The 20,273-nt window shown below is 35.3% G+C and overlaps 1 protein-coding gene across 1 annotated transcript in view; it reads left to right on the top strand.

The window, feature by feature from the left end:
- The first annotated feature begins 244 nt into the window (after nucleotides 1-244).
- The window catches only part of LOC128557277 (myb-like protein X), a 33,237-nt gene continuing 13,208 nt past the window's right edge, over nucleotides 245-20,273 (top strand). Inside the window, exons 1-16 of the mRNA XM_053544492.1 lie at nucleotides 245-314; nucleotides 4,329-4,336; nucleotides 6,072-6,149; nucleotides 6,567-6,635; nucleotides 7,099-7,167; nucleotides 7,587-7,655; nucleotides 8,121-8,189; nucleotides 8,654-8,722; nucleotides 9,245-9,322; nucleotides 9,719-9,802; nucleotides 11,329-11,397; nucleotides 12,094-12,162; nucleotides 13,884-13,952; nucleotides 18,090-18,200; nucleotides 18,809-18,925; nucleotides 19,667-19,735. Of these exons, the coding sequence (XP_053400467.1) occupies nucleotides 245-314; nucleotides 4,329-4,336; nucleotides 6,072-6,149; nucleotides 6,567-6,635; nucleotides 7,099-7,167; nucleotides 7,587-7,655; nucleotides 8,121-8,189; nucleotides 8,654-8,722; nucleotides 9,245-9,322; nucleotides 9,719-9,802; nucleotides 11,329-11,397; nucleotides 12,094-12,162; nucleotides 13,884-13,952; nucleotides 18,090-18,200; nucleotides 18,809-18,925; nucleotides 19,667-19,735 (1,167 nt within the window). The remainder of the gene's footprint in view (nucleotides 315-4,328; nucleotides 4,337-6,071; nucleotides 6,150-6,566; nucleotides 6,636-7,098; nucleotides 7,168-7,586; nucleotides 7,656-8,120; nucleotides 8,190-8,653; nucleotides 8,723-9,244; nucleotides 9,323-9,718; nucleotides 9,803-11,328; nucleotides 11,398-12,093; nucleotides 12,163-13,883; nucleotides 13,953-18,089; nucleotides 18,201-18,808; nucleotides 18,926-19,666; nucleotides 19,736-20,273) is intronic.

The raw sequence follows: 20,273 nt of genomic DNA, 5'->3' as shown, positions 1-20,273 counted from the left end.
ATGATGAATCTTGAAGTAACCCATCCTTGTGCAGAAAAGCTTTTGAGAGTTTGTGGCTTCAGTGTGTCTAGATCAGCCGCAACAGCATCACAGAATGTGTAAATTACTATAGAACAGACTATCAACCTTCAAGAAAAAGGGAAGCATCATAAGCTTCAGCAGACAATATTCTTCATACTACAGGTGTTGTTTGACACAGCACATGTGAGCTAAATATGATGAAGCTACACAACCGAAAACAGACATGACTTCAGAAGACAAATCCGCAGACAAAGAAGTGAAACCTGCGCAGATCAAAGCCGATTATGCGGAAGGTAAAAAAGTGATGACAGATGTGGAAAAATGCATGTATCCATTCAAAGCAGAAATTGGCAATAGCGGCCTTTACTTTAAAAAATCAAAGAAAGTGACCAGCTCGCAGAATAGAATGGCTCAGATAAGGGCTGAAAGAAATGTGTTTTGGACTATTTGTGATATTAGTTGTTGAAGACGCATGATGTAGTCATAGAATTTCCTGTGTCATTTGCAACATCCTACAGAATGCCAACAGAGACGGGAAAACCCAAACTATTATACTATGTTGAAGGAAGTATCGAGCTGCAACAAGCCATTCTATGGTGGCATATTTCTGCATACGAGAAACCTAAAGTGTTCATGAACATTTTATGAACTTTCCCGAAAAAAAAACAATACTTTTCGCGAAAAATTGAATACACTTTCGTGAAAGTAGGAGAAAGTTTTCGTGATAATATTATCTTGTTAACGAGACAATGTGTCAAAATAGTGAACTGAACTGCATAAAGATAACCTAATAGTCCCCTCTACGGAACGGAGCGTGTTATATCAACCTCAACCCCCAACCACCACCCCTAAGAGTGTCTAAAACGTATAGATATTTTATTATAACATTCATATGGGTTACAAAATTAACGTATTTTTTAACTCCCTTTATTATTTCTGTTAATTCGGTATCTGTTATCGTATGCAGTAGTTCGCACTATCGTGAATTTTTTCCGTATAAGAAAGATTTTTGAAAGTTTATAAATTTTCACGTAAACTGTTTGCGAAAACTATCTGCTTAAGTGAATGCAGAAATATGCCACCATACCATTCTACTGAAGGCGTATCTTACATCATTGATGGTGATGCTTTGATAGTAGATTTTATTGCAGATACATACTTTTCCAAACGAATCTAGTCTGTCCAAAGAAAACGACGTAGAACTGCACTAACACTTCTGTTTTCTGGCAGCTAAATGCTGGGACGTCAACATGTGTGCTCCGACGACGTTTTGGAGACAGAGAGTTATTTATATTTGCAGTATAATGGTCGCCCAAAATATCGGAACATCAACAAAGTTAGATACGAAATGTTTGTCAACAAGAATGGCAACCAAGACGGCGTCCTTAATAGTTCTGACGGCATAGACATGACCCTGGTGCCACCATATCTGTCCAGTCAACTATCCGTTACTTATTCATTTATTTATATTAATCTACAAAAATTTTAATATACATATCTGCGTAGCTGTTGTAAAAAATATAGGAAAACTTTATCATAATATACTCAAATTTGATCAAATCTCTTCATGTTTTTCTACATTAAATTAATAATTTTATAGTTTTACTCTTATTCATATCAAAATCAAACAACCTTGATCTTTTCTTAAAGGTGTATATTTGATTACATGCCCATGAAAATAGCCTTTATCTTCCTGGTGTTGTTAAAAATTGCTGGGACTTTGATGACGAACAACAGTTAGACAAAAAGATCGTTCCTGATGAACTTGTTGACAAAAACGAAACCAGTAAAACTGATGAAGATTATTCGCGTACCAATATTGACGATATCTTATAAGATTCAGACAGTGATGAAGAGTCATAACTAAGAATGTTCTAGTATGTTGAATACATAGAAAATGTGGTTTATTGAAAACAAAGAATAACCTTGACATGATATAGAAAGATAATGACTGAAGATAATAACGGCAGCATATTACCGATTAGAGTAACATAATGTAACGTAAATTACACTTTTACATTCAATTAATTAACATGGCATATGATATCTAACCGAAGAATGATTTTATTGATTAGTTAAAATATTTCTTTTCTAAACATAATATATGTACTAAATAACAACGGCTTTAACATGTTTATATGAAATATAATGAAAATCTTGATTTTATGGTAACGTATTTTACTGTATAAAAGTACCATTTGGTATTATTCAGCATAAAAATGTTTACTGTTTAAGCATAAGAACATTGATACAGAAGTAGGCATGAATATGCACCTTTAAGACAGATCAGATTGTAAAACATCATGTTTAAACAACATATTTTATGTTTGTCACGTAAATTACAATAACAACAAGGTGGCTTTGATATGTAAAACTATTGGTCTGCGAATAACTGTCTAATTGTTAATATAACATATCAAAACTAGTTCAGAAATTGCTTTGATTCAACGATATTCATACTTTTCTATTCCATATCATGTATAGAAGTATTAATTAATTTCAAACAAATAGGTAACGCACATTCATATGCCGTAAATTACAAGCGCCCAAACAGCCAATGGCAGACAACTTGGCTTTGTGATATGTAGAATTGTACTACCTTAAACTCTATGTATTTAAACATGTCATATTAGTTCTTGAATGACCAAAATAACTTTCTAACTGCATATTATGAAACAATATTTGTGTTCTTTAATTATGTTTAAGCACTGGTCTATGTTTGTCTGTAATTGCAATCACTAAACGCTAAAGTGGCAATATTTTAATAACAGTTCTTTTAAATACATAAAATACATAAACTGAGCTGTTTGTCTATCAACTTCCAAGTAAATATATTCCAAAATAAGAGAGAACCATTACTTTGAAATAGAAAGTCTTCTTATGTATAACGGAAGTTTGATGAAAGACTATTTTGGGGTGGTGTTACTACATGGCTAATAACGCACAAAAAGCTACCACCACTGCAATGCTATCACATAGTTTCTGAATTGTCAGATGTTTATCTATCCAAAAATAGCATTGAGCTTTAATCCCCTCAGATGGTACCGCTAGCCAAAATTTCTGGGTCTGGCTCATGGACTACATGTAAGTTACTAGTATTTATTCATTTTTATTTTGTTGGGTTCAACGTCTCACCGACACAATTATTGGTAATATGGCGACTTTCCGGCTTTAATGGTGGAGGAGGACACCAGGTGCCCCATGGTGCATGCGAGCGGGCACATGGATAGAACCACCGAATTTCTGTAAGCCATATGGATGGATTCCTCACATTGAGTGAGACTTGAACCCACATTGATGAGAGGCAAATGATTTGAAGTCAGCGACCTTAATTTATGACACATCGATATTGCATGAATTGCCTATACTGGACACAAACATTTCGCTCTTTTAATTACCCTCTTACTATTATCGCATAAATTATATTTATATTCTCACATGTTTCTTAAAGAGCGATCCTTTCAATGTTTTTGTCGTGTTCTATTAAGCTGAATAAAAATAATTCAAAGAACGCTTTTTATAAATGGACACGCCGCGAAATTGATGTAACACGTTTCTAAATTGAAAACTGATTAGTCTCATTTGTCTGTCATTGTGAATAAAAGTAAATTAAAACTATTTAGTTTGTTGTTTGGCAAAGTTGATCATATAAACACTGAAAAATAATAGGTAAGGGTAGATTTCTCGGAAACACAGAGCACTAAAACACATCCCCAGAGCCACGCATTTGCACAGTAGGCCCACAACTAAAAGAAGCTGTAATGGAAAAATATTTCAGACGGGTTGCTTCAAACATCCAACAAGTATATATTAATTGATAGTAAATCTGTAACACGAACGTTTTGAATGAAAATAGTAGACTCGTTTTGAATTGGCCTGTTTAAGACAAGGAACAAACTGTGCAACACCCCTAGCTTACATCGATTATCACAAGCTAAACAGAAACTCTAACATAGTGCCATTAAAGGGACTCAATGATAAAAAATAACGAAATAATGATAACACGAAGTCTATGCATGGAAAAAACATTACACAGCCGCTGCACGGCACTAGAATCTATAAGATGATCGTTTGGAAGCATAGATTGCAACAAGGCAAATAATGACTGAGCCGGTTCATGACAGGAAATTGAATGCGAGACACTGCTTATATCCAATAGTAACAGCTAAACGGAACAATAAAATTTAATGGATTCCATTGTCCCAAAGGAACTGAAATTGTACCAACACTGACTGAAATAACAATGGCTGATATATTACTAGTTGAGACTTATACAATACTAATTTATAATTTTTGGTATTTTGTAGACATTATCGTATGTTTTTGTCATTTTAACGTCGCGGCGTATATGCTGAGTAAACCTCATTGTTTAAAAACAAGTGATATTGAAACGGTATTGAGGAAATCAACAAGAAGATTGATATATTTCATCTAAAAAACCTGCATTCAATATTCTGACCTAACCTACAACTGTCATGGAATTTAAATGATTAACCTTACGTACGCAGGTCAACCCAGTATAAACCACTCTATTTGTCTGTCATTAATTGTTAAACTATTTTTTCTACAGTCAAGAGAAGTGAATATGTTTTTTCTTCTGATCTTTGTCCATGAATATACATCCCCACGAAATATGTATATAGTCCTAATAAATTAATAGAAAAATTGCACTGCTGATTTGGTCTTAGAAATAAGACAGACATGTAAGTAAAAAGTTGTTTCTCAGTCTTTACGGAGATTTTCCAGTTTTCCGATTTTTCTTAAAACCGTGACCGCAAGACGTTTGACATAAGAAAGATCGTCAAACAAAATCTTTTGCTAGACCACAGGCTCTCAGTGCTAACGAAATAATTTCACCCAAATTTCTTAGGTGGCTCTCTACCAAATTCAGATCATTATGATTTGTCTAAAATATGACCGCCATGGTGTGGTCACTCCTTCCTGTATGTATATAGTGAGAAATTCAGGACTTTCTTGCCAGAAACGGCTGACATGAGTTTGAAAGAAAAAAACCCTTTTGTGACCCTATATCTAGACTGGTCACATTATTCCAATTCGTCTATGATATGGACACGTGAGGGCCATTAATTGTAGTTAAAAAGTGTAGCTGCTGTAATGCATTTATTTACCGAGTGCATTTCTCATAAAGAATTACTCGTCAATCATGTATAGGACAAACTAGCCGTACCAGAAGTTCACATCCGTGAAAACATAGAATTGTCTTCATGATCGATGACGATATAAGTAAGTAAGTAAGTAATTAAATTTTATTATATATTTGTATTATATTATGTTTGAAATAGAGAAATATTTTACTGAAATCGTACAGGGTTCGCATGTAGGCATGACATAAAGTTGCATAGAGTAATTTGATCAGACGTGTCTCTGTGACAGTTCAGATACAACTTGTGTACTAGTATTTGTGGTGGAGGCGTATTAACCTCGCCGCGACACAAATTTACTAGTAAAATATTGTGACTTTCCAGCTTTGGATGTTGATGGAAACCTCAAGGTGCCCTTCTACGCACTATTTCATGCATGTACGGGCGTATGGGTTAGAGCCACCGACCTTCCTTTATACAGCTAGATGGTTTCCTCACATGAAAATAGAATTTGACGACTATATTATGATATAATACCTGGTTACTAAATTCTTCTGGAATTTTCATAGGTTAAAAACATAAAATGTACCAAAACATTTACAGTTATCAATGTTTTGTCACTTATAGCACGGTCCACTTGAGACTACAAATTCTTTCCTCATTTCTTACCTCATTTTATACTGACATAAAATGAAAATAAAAACATGGGTCACGAGTCATCTAATTGATATTGTCTTTTTACAGTTGATTACTGCTAAATCCGATCAAAATTACATTATTCTGACCTGGTACTTCTACTCGTGTCAAAACCGTGATTTATATAAGTTTCATAGCTTTGTTAAAGAGAAATTTATACCGAAACAAAAACAAGTCATAATTTAGTTAGGCCTGGTATTTCTGTACATTCGTCATTAAATTACATGATGGTTTTATGTTTCAATATTTAAGGAAAACGTGCAAGAAACCACAGAAAATACAGAAAATAAAAAGGGGAAAACTGCAGATGATACCAAGCAGTCCCCGTCGGTACGTGATTATTTTTGCTTTTTATACCAACACAAATCCTTACCGTTTTGTGAAGAATAATAATAGCGGAGTTGACCATTCTAATTTCCTTGTCACATCACATGAAAATAACATCACAATTACATTGTTCTGACCATGTACTTTTAGCAAAATGGATGTTTATACAAATTTCACGAGATTCAACATTTTCTTAGATTATTTCTACAAAAATGTTAAAAGGCTATCAAACTAAAACCTGACAAATTTTTAAAACTTTTTCGAACCTCTTCATTGCAAAAACTTGTCTGCCATTTCGCTACTAGATCAGGTAGATCCCGCGCTGTTTTTTTTTTTTAGTTTTTTAGTTTAGGTAGGCTTGGTATTTCTGAACATTAATCGGTACCAATTACATGCTTGCAATTGGCTTCAACATTCTAGATTAAAGACCGAGAAAACAAAAACAATAAAGACGAGGAAACTGCACATGATACCAACCAGTCTCTATCGGTATGTGGTTATTTTTGCTTCGTTTCCTTCATATAATTATAGGTCTTATGTCGTCATTCTAGCTTTTTATGGTACAGGAAACCCCAGGATACACATTCAGGCAGCATTTCACAACGCGCAGAGAGTTTGGTAGAATCGCCGTCATCCGCAGCCGTCTAGATGGCTTCCTCACATTTCGATTTTTTTCTTAAAACTGACATAAACGGAAGAGTAAAAGTAGTGGTCATGAATCTTCTAAGTTTTGACTGTCTTGTCACAACTGGTTACTGCTAAATCACATCAAGACCTGGTACTAAGTCATACGAAAGTCGATGTTTAAGTGAGTTGCATCAGCTTTGCTAAAAAGAAATTCAGACAGAAAGTTAATCTAAAACAGGTCATATGTTTATAGAATTATTATAGCCTAGTATTTCTGTACGTTCTTCATTAAATTACATGATGGTGTTATGTTTCAATATTTTAGAATAAAGAGCAAGAAACCACAGAAAATACAGAAGGGGCAACTGCCGATGATACCAAGCAGTCACCATCGGTATGTGACTATTTTTGCTTTTTATACCAACACAAATCCTTACCGTTTTGTGAAGAATAATAATAGCGGAGTTGACCATTCTAATTTCCTTGTCACATCTCATGAAAATAACATCACAATTACATTGTTCTGACCATGTACTTTTAGCAAAATGGATGTTTATACAAATTTCACGAGATTCAACATTTTCTTAGATTATTTCTACGAAAATGTTAAAAGGCTATCAAACTAAAACCTGACAAATTTTTAAAACTTTTTCGAACCTCTTCATTGCAAAAACTTGTCTGCCATTTCGCTACTAGATCAGGTAGATCCCGCGCTGTTTTTTTTTTTTTTAGTTTTTTACTTTAGGTATGCTTGGTATTTCTGAACATTAATCGGTACCAATTACATGCTTGCAATTGGCTTCAACATTCTAGATTAAAGACCGAGAAAACAAAAACAATAAAGACGAGGAAACTGCACATGATACCAACCAGTCTCCATCGGTATGTGGTTATTTTTGCTTCGTTTCCTTCATATAATTATAGGTCTTATGTCGTCATTCTAGCTTTTTATGGTACAGGAAACCCCAGGATACACATTCAGGCAGCATTTCACAACGCGCAGAGAGTTTGGTAGAATCGCCGTCATCCGCAGCCGTCTAGATGGCTTCCTCACATTTCGATTTTTTTCTTAAAACTGACATAAACGGAAGAGTAAAAGTAGTGGTCATGAATCTTCTAAGTTTTGACTGTCTTGTCACAACTGGTTACTGCTAAATCACATCAAGACCTGGTACTAAGTCATACGAAAGTCGAGGTTTAAGTGAGTTGCATCAGCTTTGCAAAAAAGAAATTCAGACAGAAAGTTAATCTAAAACAGGCCATATGTTTATAGAATTATTATAGCATAGTATTTCTGTACGTTCTTCATTAAGAATTACATGATGGTGTTATGTTTCAATATTTTAGAATAAAGAGCAAGAAACCACAGAAAATACAGAAGGGGCAACTGCCGATGATACCAAGCAGTCACCATCGGTATGTGACTATTTTTACTGTTTATACCAACACAATTATTGGTCATATGGCGTCTTTCGCGTTTTGCGGGGTGGTTACGGTCGCTGACTTAAAATCACTTAGTGCGTTGAATTCTTCATGTGTGGAAGCCATCAAGCTGGCTTACGGAAGATCGGTGGTTCTACCTAGACGCCCGCTCTTGATCAAAGCTGGAAAGTCGCAATATGACCTATAATTATGTCGGTGCAACTTTAAACGCAACAATAGTAAATAAATTTCCAGCTTTTGAGGGTAATGGAGGAGCCCAGCTGTTCCTACAGGAATCCTTTCACCACGAGCGAACCTCTTACTTGAAAAACTCATCTGCCATTTCGCGACAAGATCAGTTGACTCCCGCGCTGCTTTCTTTAGTTTAGTTAGGCCTAGTATTTCTGATTATCTGATCTGTATAAATCACATGATGTTATTTGGTTTCATGATTCTAGAATAATGAAGGAGAAAACAAAAGAGATAAAGAGAAGAAAACTGCAGATGATGCCAACAATCCCTTAACGGTATGTGATTATTTTGGCATTTTTCCTCCGAAACAATAATACATGTAGTGATCACAATTTGATCACACATACCAAGACCCGTTTGAGGTAACAAATTCTTACCTTATGTTTGAACAATTATCTTCAAACCGACATAAAATGAAACAAAAAGTAGAGGTCATGAAATTTCTAAGACGCTTTTGTTCTTGTCGCAATTGATTATATCTAAACCTCATCAAAACTGCACTGCTCTGACTCGGTACTTCTACTCATACCAAAATTGAGGTTTATATAGATTTCACCAGGTACAACATTCTCCTTGATTATTCCGACTAAAATTTCTGATGGAAATCCACACTTAAGTGGAACAAAGAAAAAAACATAAGCTAGACTTCTTTGAACATAGTCATTGAAAAATCTTGTCCGCCATAACGCGACTAGACCAATTGCTATAACTCTGGTTCTGTTTGTTTAGTTAGGCCTAGCAATTCTGGGTATTGGTTTTTATAACTTACATGATGCCATCTGATTTCAATATTTTAGTTAAATGAGCGAGAAAATACAGAAAATACAGAACACAGAAATGAGGAAACGGCAGACGATACCCACAAGCCTCAATCTGTATGTGATGTGATTAATTTGGCTTTTTATACCGACTTAATTATAGCTGATATGGCTTCTTTCCAGCTTTTAATGTTGCAGATAGTTTACATGTGCCCGTCCAGAAATCTTTTAACCAAAAGCGGGCACTTTTGTAAAGCTACTGATCTCCCACAGATGACTGCATGGCTTCATTTTCTTGTTAAAAAGAAGTTCAGACAGAAAGTTAAACAAAAACATGCCACAATTCAGACTTCTTTGAACATCTACATTGAAACAACGTGTCCATCACTACGCGATGGGCACACGATCAGGGTGCTTTAGCACTTGTTCTAAATATTTAGTTAGGTCTAGTACTAGAATTACTGTGCATTCGTCATTAAAATTACATGGTAGTATAGTTTTTTAATATTTTAGGAAAGCGAGCAAGACACCAACGAAAATACAGAAAATAACGTGGGGGAAAAGACAAGGAAAACTAATACCAAACAGCCTCCATCGGTATGTGATTATCATTTTCTTTAAGAGAAATAGAGTACCCACTTTTTGAAGAGTATTCAGTTCCTACTATAAACCTACTTTGACTGCAATTTTCAGGGGGTCATAGGTTCAAGTCTCACTGGGACCAAATTTTTTTTCCTTATTTTCCTTTTTTACTAGTACGTTTTTACTTCTTTCCAGACTTGTTATTATGGGAAAAAAATATTTGATAAGCGATTTATTGCTGTTCAAAGTGAATTCCCCTCTGAAACAGATGGGGTAGAGCTAGACATCTTAAAAAATACTGAGTTACCTGCGGTAAAAGTTTTCTATTTTGCCTTCATTCTTTAGAATACATATTGTGGTAGAAATGTAGGTAGGTTTTACTTCTGCCCCAAGGTTATTTTGAATGAAGTGAGCAAAATTTAAAACAGACCCGCAGGATTCGACCTTAATTTTTCAATGTTGGAGTTAGAATTCTATCTCATTAAATCCGATTACTTGAGGCACCCTAGAAAAAATGATATTTACAGTTTTATGTTGTGTTTTATAATTGTTTACCAATAGTTTGATGTTTCTTTAATAAAAATAATGGTAAAATGAATTCTCTGCAGACGTTTTGGATAAAGGCCGCCACTTTGTAATTTGTGTCTATTCAAGCTTGAGGAAATACCATAAATTACACAAAATTTATAAAAAACGGCATGGTAAACGTTTTTCAAAATTTACAACAAAGTGCGAAACAGGGTCAACTGTAAGAATATACCAAGCAAATGCCATATTTTAAACATTACTATTAGGGGCCTAATACCTTAAGTGGATTTTCCTCCACCATCAGAGCTTGAAAGTCATTATATGACCTATACGTGTGTCGGTGCGACGTTCAACCCCACAAAAAGAAATAGATTTCCAGCTTTTAATGGTGGAGGAAGATTTTTGCTGTCCATCTAGGAATCCTTTCACCACGAGCGGGCGGGACCCGGATACACCCTTATACATTTCCTTTAAAATCGAATAAGTCAATAATTATATTACCAACGCTTACTGTAACCTTCTTGAACTTTTAATCTTGATATACGGTAATTGCTATTTAACAATGTTGTCAAACATTGCAAGGCCCCTTTGAGGTTTATAATCCTTATCTATTTGTGAAGAATAATCTTATAACTGACATAAATGACAAATACATGTAGTAGGGAACATGACCATTTTAAGAGATAATTTTCTTAACACATCGAAATGACATCAAGATAACAATGTTCTGACCTGGTTCTATTACCAAAATTGAGGTTTATATAAAATTCACCAGATGAAACGTTCTCTTCAATTTTTTGCTACAAAAATTTTAAAATGATATTCACACTGAAATAAAACAAGAACTACATATAATTTTTAGAGTATTTCGAACATCTTGTTGAAAAGCTTGTCTGAAATTTCGCGACTAGATCAGGTGGCTTCGCACTTGGTTATTTAGTTTAGTTAGGCCTCGTGCTTCTGAGCATTAATCTGTACAAATTACAAGGTGGTATTTGGTTTCAACATTCTAGATAAACGAAGGTGATGACAAAGAAAATGAAGAGAAGGAAACTGCAGATGATACCAAAATTCCGCAATCGGTATGTGATTACTTTTACGTTGTTTGCACCGACACAGTTACAGGTATTATGGCGCATTTCCAGCTTTTGACGGTAGAGAAAGAACACATGTATAACTCCAAGCATCATTTCACCACTTCTTGGTAAAACCGCTGATCTTCCGCAACCATCTAGATGGTTTCCTCTCATGACTCAAGCGAGGTTTTAAACCACAGCGGTGTGGCACAAGTGATTCAATGCCATATGTCAAATCCATTTGGTCGCGGACACCGTTTAGTTCTGTCCATTGTTTAGTCGTTTAGGGCAATCCTATTATGTTACTCGGGACCATTCACCACTTATCTTGGAATTACACACTAGTTATCACTGAAGTTGCTATGTGCGCAGCCGTTTGAACACATCTACGGGTGACTGTGAATTATTTTTGGTACGTGTAACATGTGTAAATGTTTAGTTCTGCTCATCCCAGGTCTGAGCGGTAGTATGAATTTTCACTACAGTCTATAAACAGGCTCTATCAAACCGAGCCACAAGTCATTTGATTATTTCCGGTTACTGAAATCCGTTTGACTTCTTTGAAGATTGCAATTAAAAATATGTGTCTACCATTACGCGCCTAGACCGGATTGCCCCGGTCTGTTTGATTTAGTTAGGCCTAGTATTTATGACCGTTAATCTATACAAGTTACATGATGGCATCTGATTTCAATATTTTAGGAGAATGAGCGAGAAAATACAGAAAAAAAAATGGAGGAAACTACAGACGATACCAACAAGCCTCCATCGGTATGTATTTTTTTTCTATTTATACGACAATTATAGGTCATATGGCGTTTTTCCTGCTTTAAATGTTGGGGGGTGTTCACAGATACCACTCAAGGAATCCTTTCAAAAGGTGCGGCCACCAGGAAAACCTACCGATATTCCACAGAAGGCTAGATGGCTTCCTGACAAGAAATAGTTCCATACCGAAGATAGGTTTTGAACCTACAATGGTGAGGATTTCAGCGACCTTAACCATTTTATAATAGTTCCATTGAATTTCGATAATTTTATCATGGATAGCTTATGAAATCTTTAGGCATTTTTAACTTTTAGATACGTTAAATACTGTTTCCAAAATTGAGGTTTATATTAATTTAACCAAATGCAGCATTCTTTTTGTGCCTGCAACCCCCCCCCCCCCCCCACACACACACACACCCCGCCATGAGTGGTGGGGGCATATAGATTTGGTCTTGTCCGTGCGTCCGTCCGTCCGTCCGAAGTTCGTGACGCGCCTAGCTCAAAAGTATTTGATATAAATTGATGAAACCTTGCACGAGTCTTTATCATGATATGAACTTGCGCACCTCTTATTTTTTGTCTGGCTCCGCCCCCTATTTTCTGAGTTATGGCCCCTGAAATAGTCAAAAATGCACATTTTCACCTTGTGACGCGCCTAACTCAAAAAGTGTTTGATATAATTTGATGAAACCTTGCATGAGTCTTAATCATGATATGAACATGCGCACCTTTTATTTTTCGTTTTGGTCAGCCCCCTATTTTCAGAGTTATGGCCCCTGAAATAGTCAAAAATGCACATTTTCACCTTGTGACACGCCTAACTCAAAAAGTATTTGATATAGATTCACGAAACCTTGCATAAGTCATAATCATGATATGACCTTGCGCACCTCCTATTATTTGTCTGGCTCCGCCCCCTATTTTCTGAGTTATGGCCCCTGAAATAGTCAAAAATGCACATTTTCACCTTGTGATACACCTAGCTCAATGCGTATTTAATATAAATGCTTGAAACCTTGCACCAGTCTTTATCATGATATAAACTTGCACATCTTTTTTGGCTGGCTTCACTCCATATTTTAAAAGTTATGGCCCCTGAAATAGTAAAAACATGCAAATTTTCGACTAATTATATGCCTAGCTCAAAAAGTATCTAATGTATATTCATGAAACCTTGCTTGAGTCTTTTTCATGATGTGTCCTTGCACACTTGGCATTCTTCCTGAGAATCTTGGCATTTATTACAGAATTATGGCCCTTTAAGTAGCTATTATAGTAGATTTTTTGTTTGTGATGCTCATAGCTCAAAAAGTATATGGCCTAGAATAATGAATCCTATTCATAATATGTTTGTTGAGGCTATACCCAGTAAGACTGCAGGCATTTGAATTATTTCCCCTTATTTGTGACAAATGTACCGGTGGGGGCACACCCTGTGCCCTACAGACACATTTTAGTTCATTTTTTTCTAATTTCTTTTTAATGTTACCAGATGCAACATTCTTTTCAAGTTTATTTTCTACAAAATTGTTAAATGATTTTTACACTAAAATCAAACAAGAACTACATAATACTTGAACATCTTACTTGAAAAATTTGTCTGATATTTCGCGACTAGATTAGGTGGCTTCCGCTTTTGTTTCTTTAGTTTAGTTAGGCCTAGTATTCATGAGCATTAATCTGTACAAATTAAATGGTGGTATTTGGTTTCAAAATTCCAGATAAACGAAGGTGATGACAAAAGAAATAAAAAGAAGGAAACTGCAGATGATACCAAAAATCTTTCATCGGTAATGATTATTTTTACTTTGTTTCCGCCGACACAGTTATAGGTCTTATGTCGTCTTTCCCGCTTTTAGTGGTAGAGCAAGAACCCATGTACACGTTTAATCATCATTTCACCACCGGCGGGCTTGTTGGTGAAACCGCTGATCTTTCGCAGCCGTCTAAATGGTTTCCTCACATGACTGTAGCGAGGTTTTAAACCACAGCGATGATGCGCAAGAGATTCAATACCAGAAGTCAAATCCATTTGCCCGCGGACACCGTTTAGTTCTGTCCATTGTTAACCCGTTTAGGACAAGTCCATTATTTACACCACTTACCATGTAATTACACACTAATTATCACTTAAGTTGCCATGTGCACAGCCGTATGAACACATCTACGGATGGCTGTAAATTACTTTTGGTACTTGTAACATGTGTAAATGTTTAGTTCTGCTCATCCCTTGTCTGAGCGGTTGCATGAATTTTCACTACCGTCTATCAGACCGAGCCACAAACATTTTCATTTTTGTCGTGAAGTATCCACTTTTACTGTTGTACATTTTTATTGTAGTTCCATCAAAATTGAATATTACAACACTATTATTGGATTATTGTCGGTTACTGAAAGCCCTGTGACTTCTTTGAACATCGCAATTAAAAAATTGGTCTACCATTACGCGCCTGGACCGGATTGCTCCGGTTCGTTTAGTTTAGTTGCGCCTAGTGGTTCTGGAAGTTAATCTATACAGATTACATGATGGAATCTGATTTCAATATGTTAGGTAAATGAGCGAGAAAATACAGAAAATACAGAAAATAAAAAGGAGGAAACTACAGACAATACCAACAAGCCTCCATCGGTGTGTGATTATTTTTCTTTTTATACCGACATTATTATAGATCATATGGCGTTTTTCCTGCTTTTAATGTTGAGGGATGTTCACAGGTGCCCCTCCAGGAATCCTTACACAAGGAGCGGCCTCCTAGGTAAAACAACCGATCTCCCAAAAATGGCTGGATGGCTGGATGGCATATAATAATTCTTAACAAAATTGAGGTTTTGACCTGAAACCGCTTGCCCCAAAATACCCCCTTGTACATTTAGTTCTAGTTTCACTGAAATTAAATAAGCCGATAATTAGATCATGGTCGGTTGCTGATATCTTTAGGAATGTTTAATCCTTGAGATACGATAAATGCTATTCCCTACATATTATATATAAAACGAGCAATCTTTACAATGTTGTCACACATTGGAAGTAACTGCTCCTTTTGTTTGAGAAGAATTATCTTTTAACTGACTGAAACAAGGAGGGACCATGGCCATTCTAAGGGAAATTTCTTGACACATCAAAATTACACTGTTCTGAACTGGTACTAATACTCTTACCTAACTTTCATACATTATATGAATTTCATCAAATACAATATTCTCTTTGATTTATGTTGAAAAAAAAATGTTAAAAAGACATTCACACGGAATATTAAACGTAAACTAGACATAATCTAAGGCTTTTATCGAACATCTTCATTGAAATACTTGTCTACCTAGCGGCTCCCGTGTTGATTTCTTTAGTTTAGTTAGACCTAGTATTTGTGAGCATTAGTCTAAAAAGAAAACAAAAATAAAGGGGCGGACTAGATGATATCAATTAGCCTCCATCGGTATGTTATTATTTTTGCTTTGTTTCCACGGACACAATTATAGGTCTTATGGCGTCTTTCTAGAGTTTGATAGTTGGTGCACCTCCAGGTATCCTTTCAAAACGGGCGGGTACCTGGGTAGAAACACCGCAGTCGGCTGGATGGCTTCCTCACAAAAGCGAATACTACAATCAAAGCCACATTTTGAGTTACTGCTATGAGAGGCAAGTTATTCTATGACAGCGATCAAACAAATCAGCCACGGACGCCCGCTTTGTACATTTTCATTGTAGTTCCATTAAAATTGAATATGACGACAATATCGTTAGATCATCGCCAATTACTGAAACCTCTTCTCAATTTGTATGCGTTACAGTACATAACTATTTAATCAAAACTTGTCAACCGTTACGCGACTTAACCAGCTGGTTGTTTGAGTTCAGTTAGGTCTAGTTTGTCTTGACATTCATGTGATATATATGGTTTCAATATTTAAGGCGAACTAACGAGAAAACAAAGAAAATACAGGAACGGAAAAAGAGAACACTGTAGACGATACCAGCCAGCTTCCGTTGATATGTAACTTTTTGATACGGATACAAATTTAAATCATATGGCGTCTTTTGTAGAGGAAGACCCCTGGTTCCCCTCCAGGCATCCTTAACCGTAGACGGGCACCTGCAAAATTAATAAATCTTCCGCAGCCGGCGAGATGACTTCCTACATCAGTGAATTCTACACCACAAGCAAGGTTTTGAACCCGCAGCGGCGAGTGGCAATCGTTTAAATGACAAGGACCTAAACCACTAGGCCTTGTGATCACCTTGTACAACGTTTTGTTGGAGTTCCATCGAAATTGAATATGACAACCATAAAATTAGATTATCGCCAATTAGATGCTATGTTCTGGAATTTTATGGGCTCAGATATAATAAATGTTCTTCTCTATATATCATATGTAAAACATGCTATGTCTACAATGTCGTCACACATTACAATATGCGGGGCGTTGAATTCCTCGCGTGAGGAAGCTATCCAGCTGGCTTACGGAAGGTCGGTGGTTCTACCCATGTACCCGCTCGTGATGAAATAATGCACAGAGGGGCACCTGGGGTATTCCTCCACCATCAAAGCTGGAAAGTCGCCATATGACTTAAAATGCGTCGGTGCGACGTAAAACCCAACAAATAGAATAAAACATTACAATATGCATTTGAGATTACAAATCCTTGCCTTATTTTGAAGACAAATTTCAGTTTGGAATACTGCAACACCACATCAAAATTACATTGTCGTGACATAAAACTGGGGTTTATGTCAGTTTCACTAAATACAACATCCCCTTTTATTTATTTATACTAAAGTATTCAAAAGACATCCACAAAACCTCTTCAGGTTTCTATGAAAATACCCAGTAAAATACTCAGTAAAAACTAGAGTTCAATTACTTGTCCGCTGTCGCTATAAGGTCCTGATATCATGTGCTAAATATATTAAATGGCCATTTATATACATGTCGTATTTAACTACCATTAATTGTTTATATTCTAAGTATTGTTTTATGATAATTCTTTCTTTTTCTTATGCAAAACAATGTCTTACAGGAACGATTTTTCATATTGAAATTAATTTACAGGTTACCAAGCATTTGATCATCCTTCGTATTGGCAAAAGGCACCTCTTTGAAGTTTAAAGCGGTTAATAACGCTCCAAACTTAATAGTATATATAAGTTATGCCGCCATATGAATCAAAATGCAGAACATGTATTCCACAGAAACGTTCTTGTAAAATATGCAAAAAAAGAAACCCTAAGAACCATTTATGCCTATTACTTAATGTCCTTGTATAAGGCAGCTCAGTCCCCGATGGCGTAACGTGTCCATTTCAGCAGTTGAATAATTACCACACATTTTAAAATGCATGATTATTGCAGTAATAATTAAAATAAAAGTTCAACTTTCGAATGCGGTTTCTTTAGAGGTGCGTCTTTTTATGAGTTAATTCAATTTCATGTTATTTAAAAAAAACAATGCTTGCTTTAAACAGACTGAAGACATAAATTTTCTCTAAGGCAAATGTTTTATGCAGAACCTTTGCTGGCTATTTTTATACGCGACATAGTTAAAGAAAACATCACATGATCTTGTGAAAATGATATTATCTGTAAGACGAAACTTTTACTTTATGTTGTATACAATGATTTCAAACCTATTTTTTATTTTAGAAAATATAACATTAAAAGATACAATTGTATTTATAGAAAAGTCCTTCCTCATGTTTTAAGAGCCACGACATTTTACCTGAACACGGACACAGACGTTATGCTTATGTTTAAGCCTTTGTTTGGTTATGCTAATTTTGGTGCGCAAGAAAACGCATAAACTGACATTTCACCTATGTTCTCTTTTAAATGTTATAGATGTTTAAGTCTTGTATGAAGTACATATCTTTCCTTACCTATTCATGTTACATGTGACTTTTCAATTTTCCATCAATTTTCGCTTTCCAACAGGAAGATTTTGTTGAACGTTATGACAGTGACGGACCAGAACAGAAGAAGGAACATCTGTCATTCACATCTAAAAACACAAATGGAGATGTAAATGGTCCGGGAAAGGCAGTGGTAAACACATATATTACATTTAGTGTTTTACACAGTTTTGTTTTATAATGTTGAACACCTTATAATGCGTGTTTCTGTCAACATCTGTATGAACACATCTTCGGATGTCTCTGAACTACATATTTCACTCAGCTCGGTGATAGAGGGTACTGACGGTAGCATGCATTTTTCTTACTCTCCATGAAGATAATGGAACATTTACTTTTTGTCATCTCGGGCGACCTCCAGAATTTCCAATTTTTCCATTTTTTTTAATCAAATTTGAATACTTTAATAAGCCTATAAATAACGGAAGGTGTCACAGTAGTCGTATAGCTAAGATGACGTCGTATAGCTAAGGCTGGCGTCGAGTCACTTGCCACTCACAGTAAAGTCTAAAATTCAAGTGAGTAAGCCTGTAATGCTGGAGGGTTTACCCAGGTGTCCCATGGTGTCCGCCTGGTCTGAAATGAAACCTGGCATTTCTCTACTTTTAAAGGCCTGAATGTTTTAGTAAGACCTGAACTTCTATCGGTATGATAAAAACCCGACAGAAAAAAAAACTAAAATAAAAACTGAAGTTGTCTGTGATGATTCAATTTAACATAATTTTTAAACATAATTTAAAGCAGGTGGACGTTGGTGGAGATGAAGACAAGGAAAAACCAGAAAAGCCAGGCAAGAAACAAATGTTATTAACTTCTGAAAACACAAATGGGGATGAATTTGATCCGCATATGACAAAGGTAAACACATCTATTCTATTCGTTTTTGAACTGTTTGTTTTATAGTTTAATATTACTCAAAAAGTGCTTTCACGAACGTAATTGTAAAATTTATATAATGGCATGGTTTTTAGAAAAGCAGCAGTGCGTTTATGAGCAAATAGGTCTAAAACGAACGTACATTTATAAGCACTTTCCTGAAAGCAGTCTTGCCGAAACGAACCCCAACCGCAGTATGTGTATGAATGCATACTAGATGATTGATATGTTACTCATAGTATAATAGATAAAAAGCTGTCGTAAGAAAAAACAGAAGCGCCGCTAAGAAATGGTCACTTACACAATACGGACTTTGGAGTTTAAGAAAATCTAGGAGAAGATCCTATGGAAGCATAAAACTAAAACTTAAACAAAATAATGTTTTTGTAAAATATTAAGTATTAAGGATACTGTTATGTCTTAGCAAGTTTTATTGTAGTTTGATGTTTAACCACAAATCGTACTATAATGTAAATATTTGTTAGAATGCAATATTTCAAAAGGATTTACTACATTGCATAAATGTGAGTATGGAAGATAGCGTAGACGTGTCTCTTTACAAGTCGTAGTGCGATTTCAACGAGAAACAATCAAATTAATGTTGAATTTAGTTACTGTCGATTAAAATGAAAATATTTTAATTGATGTTTATACACATACATTTGTGTATATTTTCTTTTCTTTAAAAAGTACATTGACCTGGTTGGATTTCATTATGTCTAGGTAAATGAAAGGAAAACCAAAGAAAATGAAGAGGAGGAAATTAAAGCTACTAGCAGCAAACATACATTGGTATGTGTACATGCAAACGTTTCCCTCGATATCCAGATTAGAGTTACATTATCATTTCAGTTTCTGGATGTTGCTGTTTGATTTAGTAATTAGTTCATTTAAGATGATATGTCGTTGCAAAGTTTTAACAACGAAGACTCTACTACACTATTCTCTGTAATCAAGTATGGATTTTGGAACTAGAAATAACTTTTTTTGTATTCTAAATATTTGTATTAGATACCTGTTTTAACTTGCTATCAAATGTTGTGTTTATTTAAACGCATTGATGAACTAATTCTCGACGTGAACAATAAAGAGTACATTGCAAATAGATCTTAAAACAGTTAGATGAAGAATTTCAACTTTCATTAATACTACTGCAATAATGCGTGAAAGATAACGAAGCATCCTATTTTGTACTTTCATGCGAGATTCTTTTCATCGTTTTCCTTGGTAAATAAATTTTGGGTCATATTAATTGCCTGTTTTTTGTTTTGTCTTTGTTGGGTTTAACGTCGCATCGACACAATTATAGGTCATATGGCGACTTTCCAGC

The sequence above is a fragment of the Mercenaria mercenaria genome, chromosome 5 (genome assembly GCF_021730395.1).
Source record: "Mercenaria mercenaria strain notata chromosome 5, MADL_Memer_1, whole genome shotgun sequence".
Lineage (NCBI taxonomy): Eukaryota > Metazoa > Mollusca > Bivalvia > Venerida > Veneridae > Mercenaria > Mercenaria mercenaria.
Note: the sequence above shows the minus strand (reverse complement) of the source record. Positions and strands in the feature narration are given on the sequence as shown.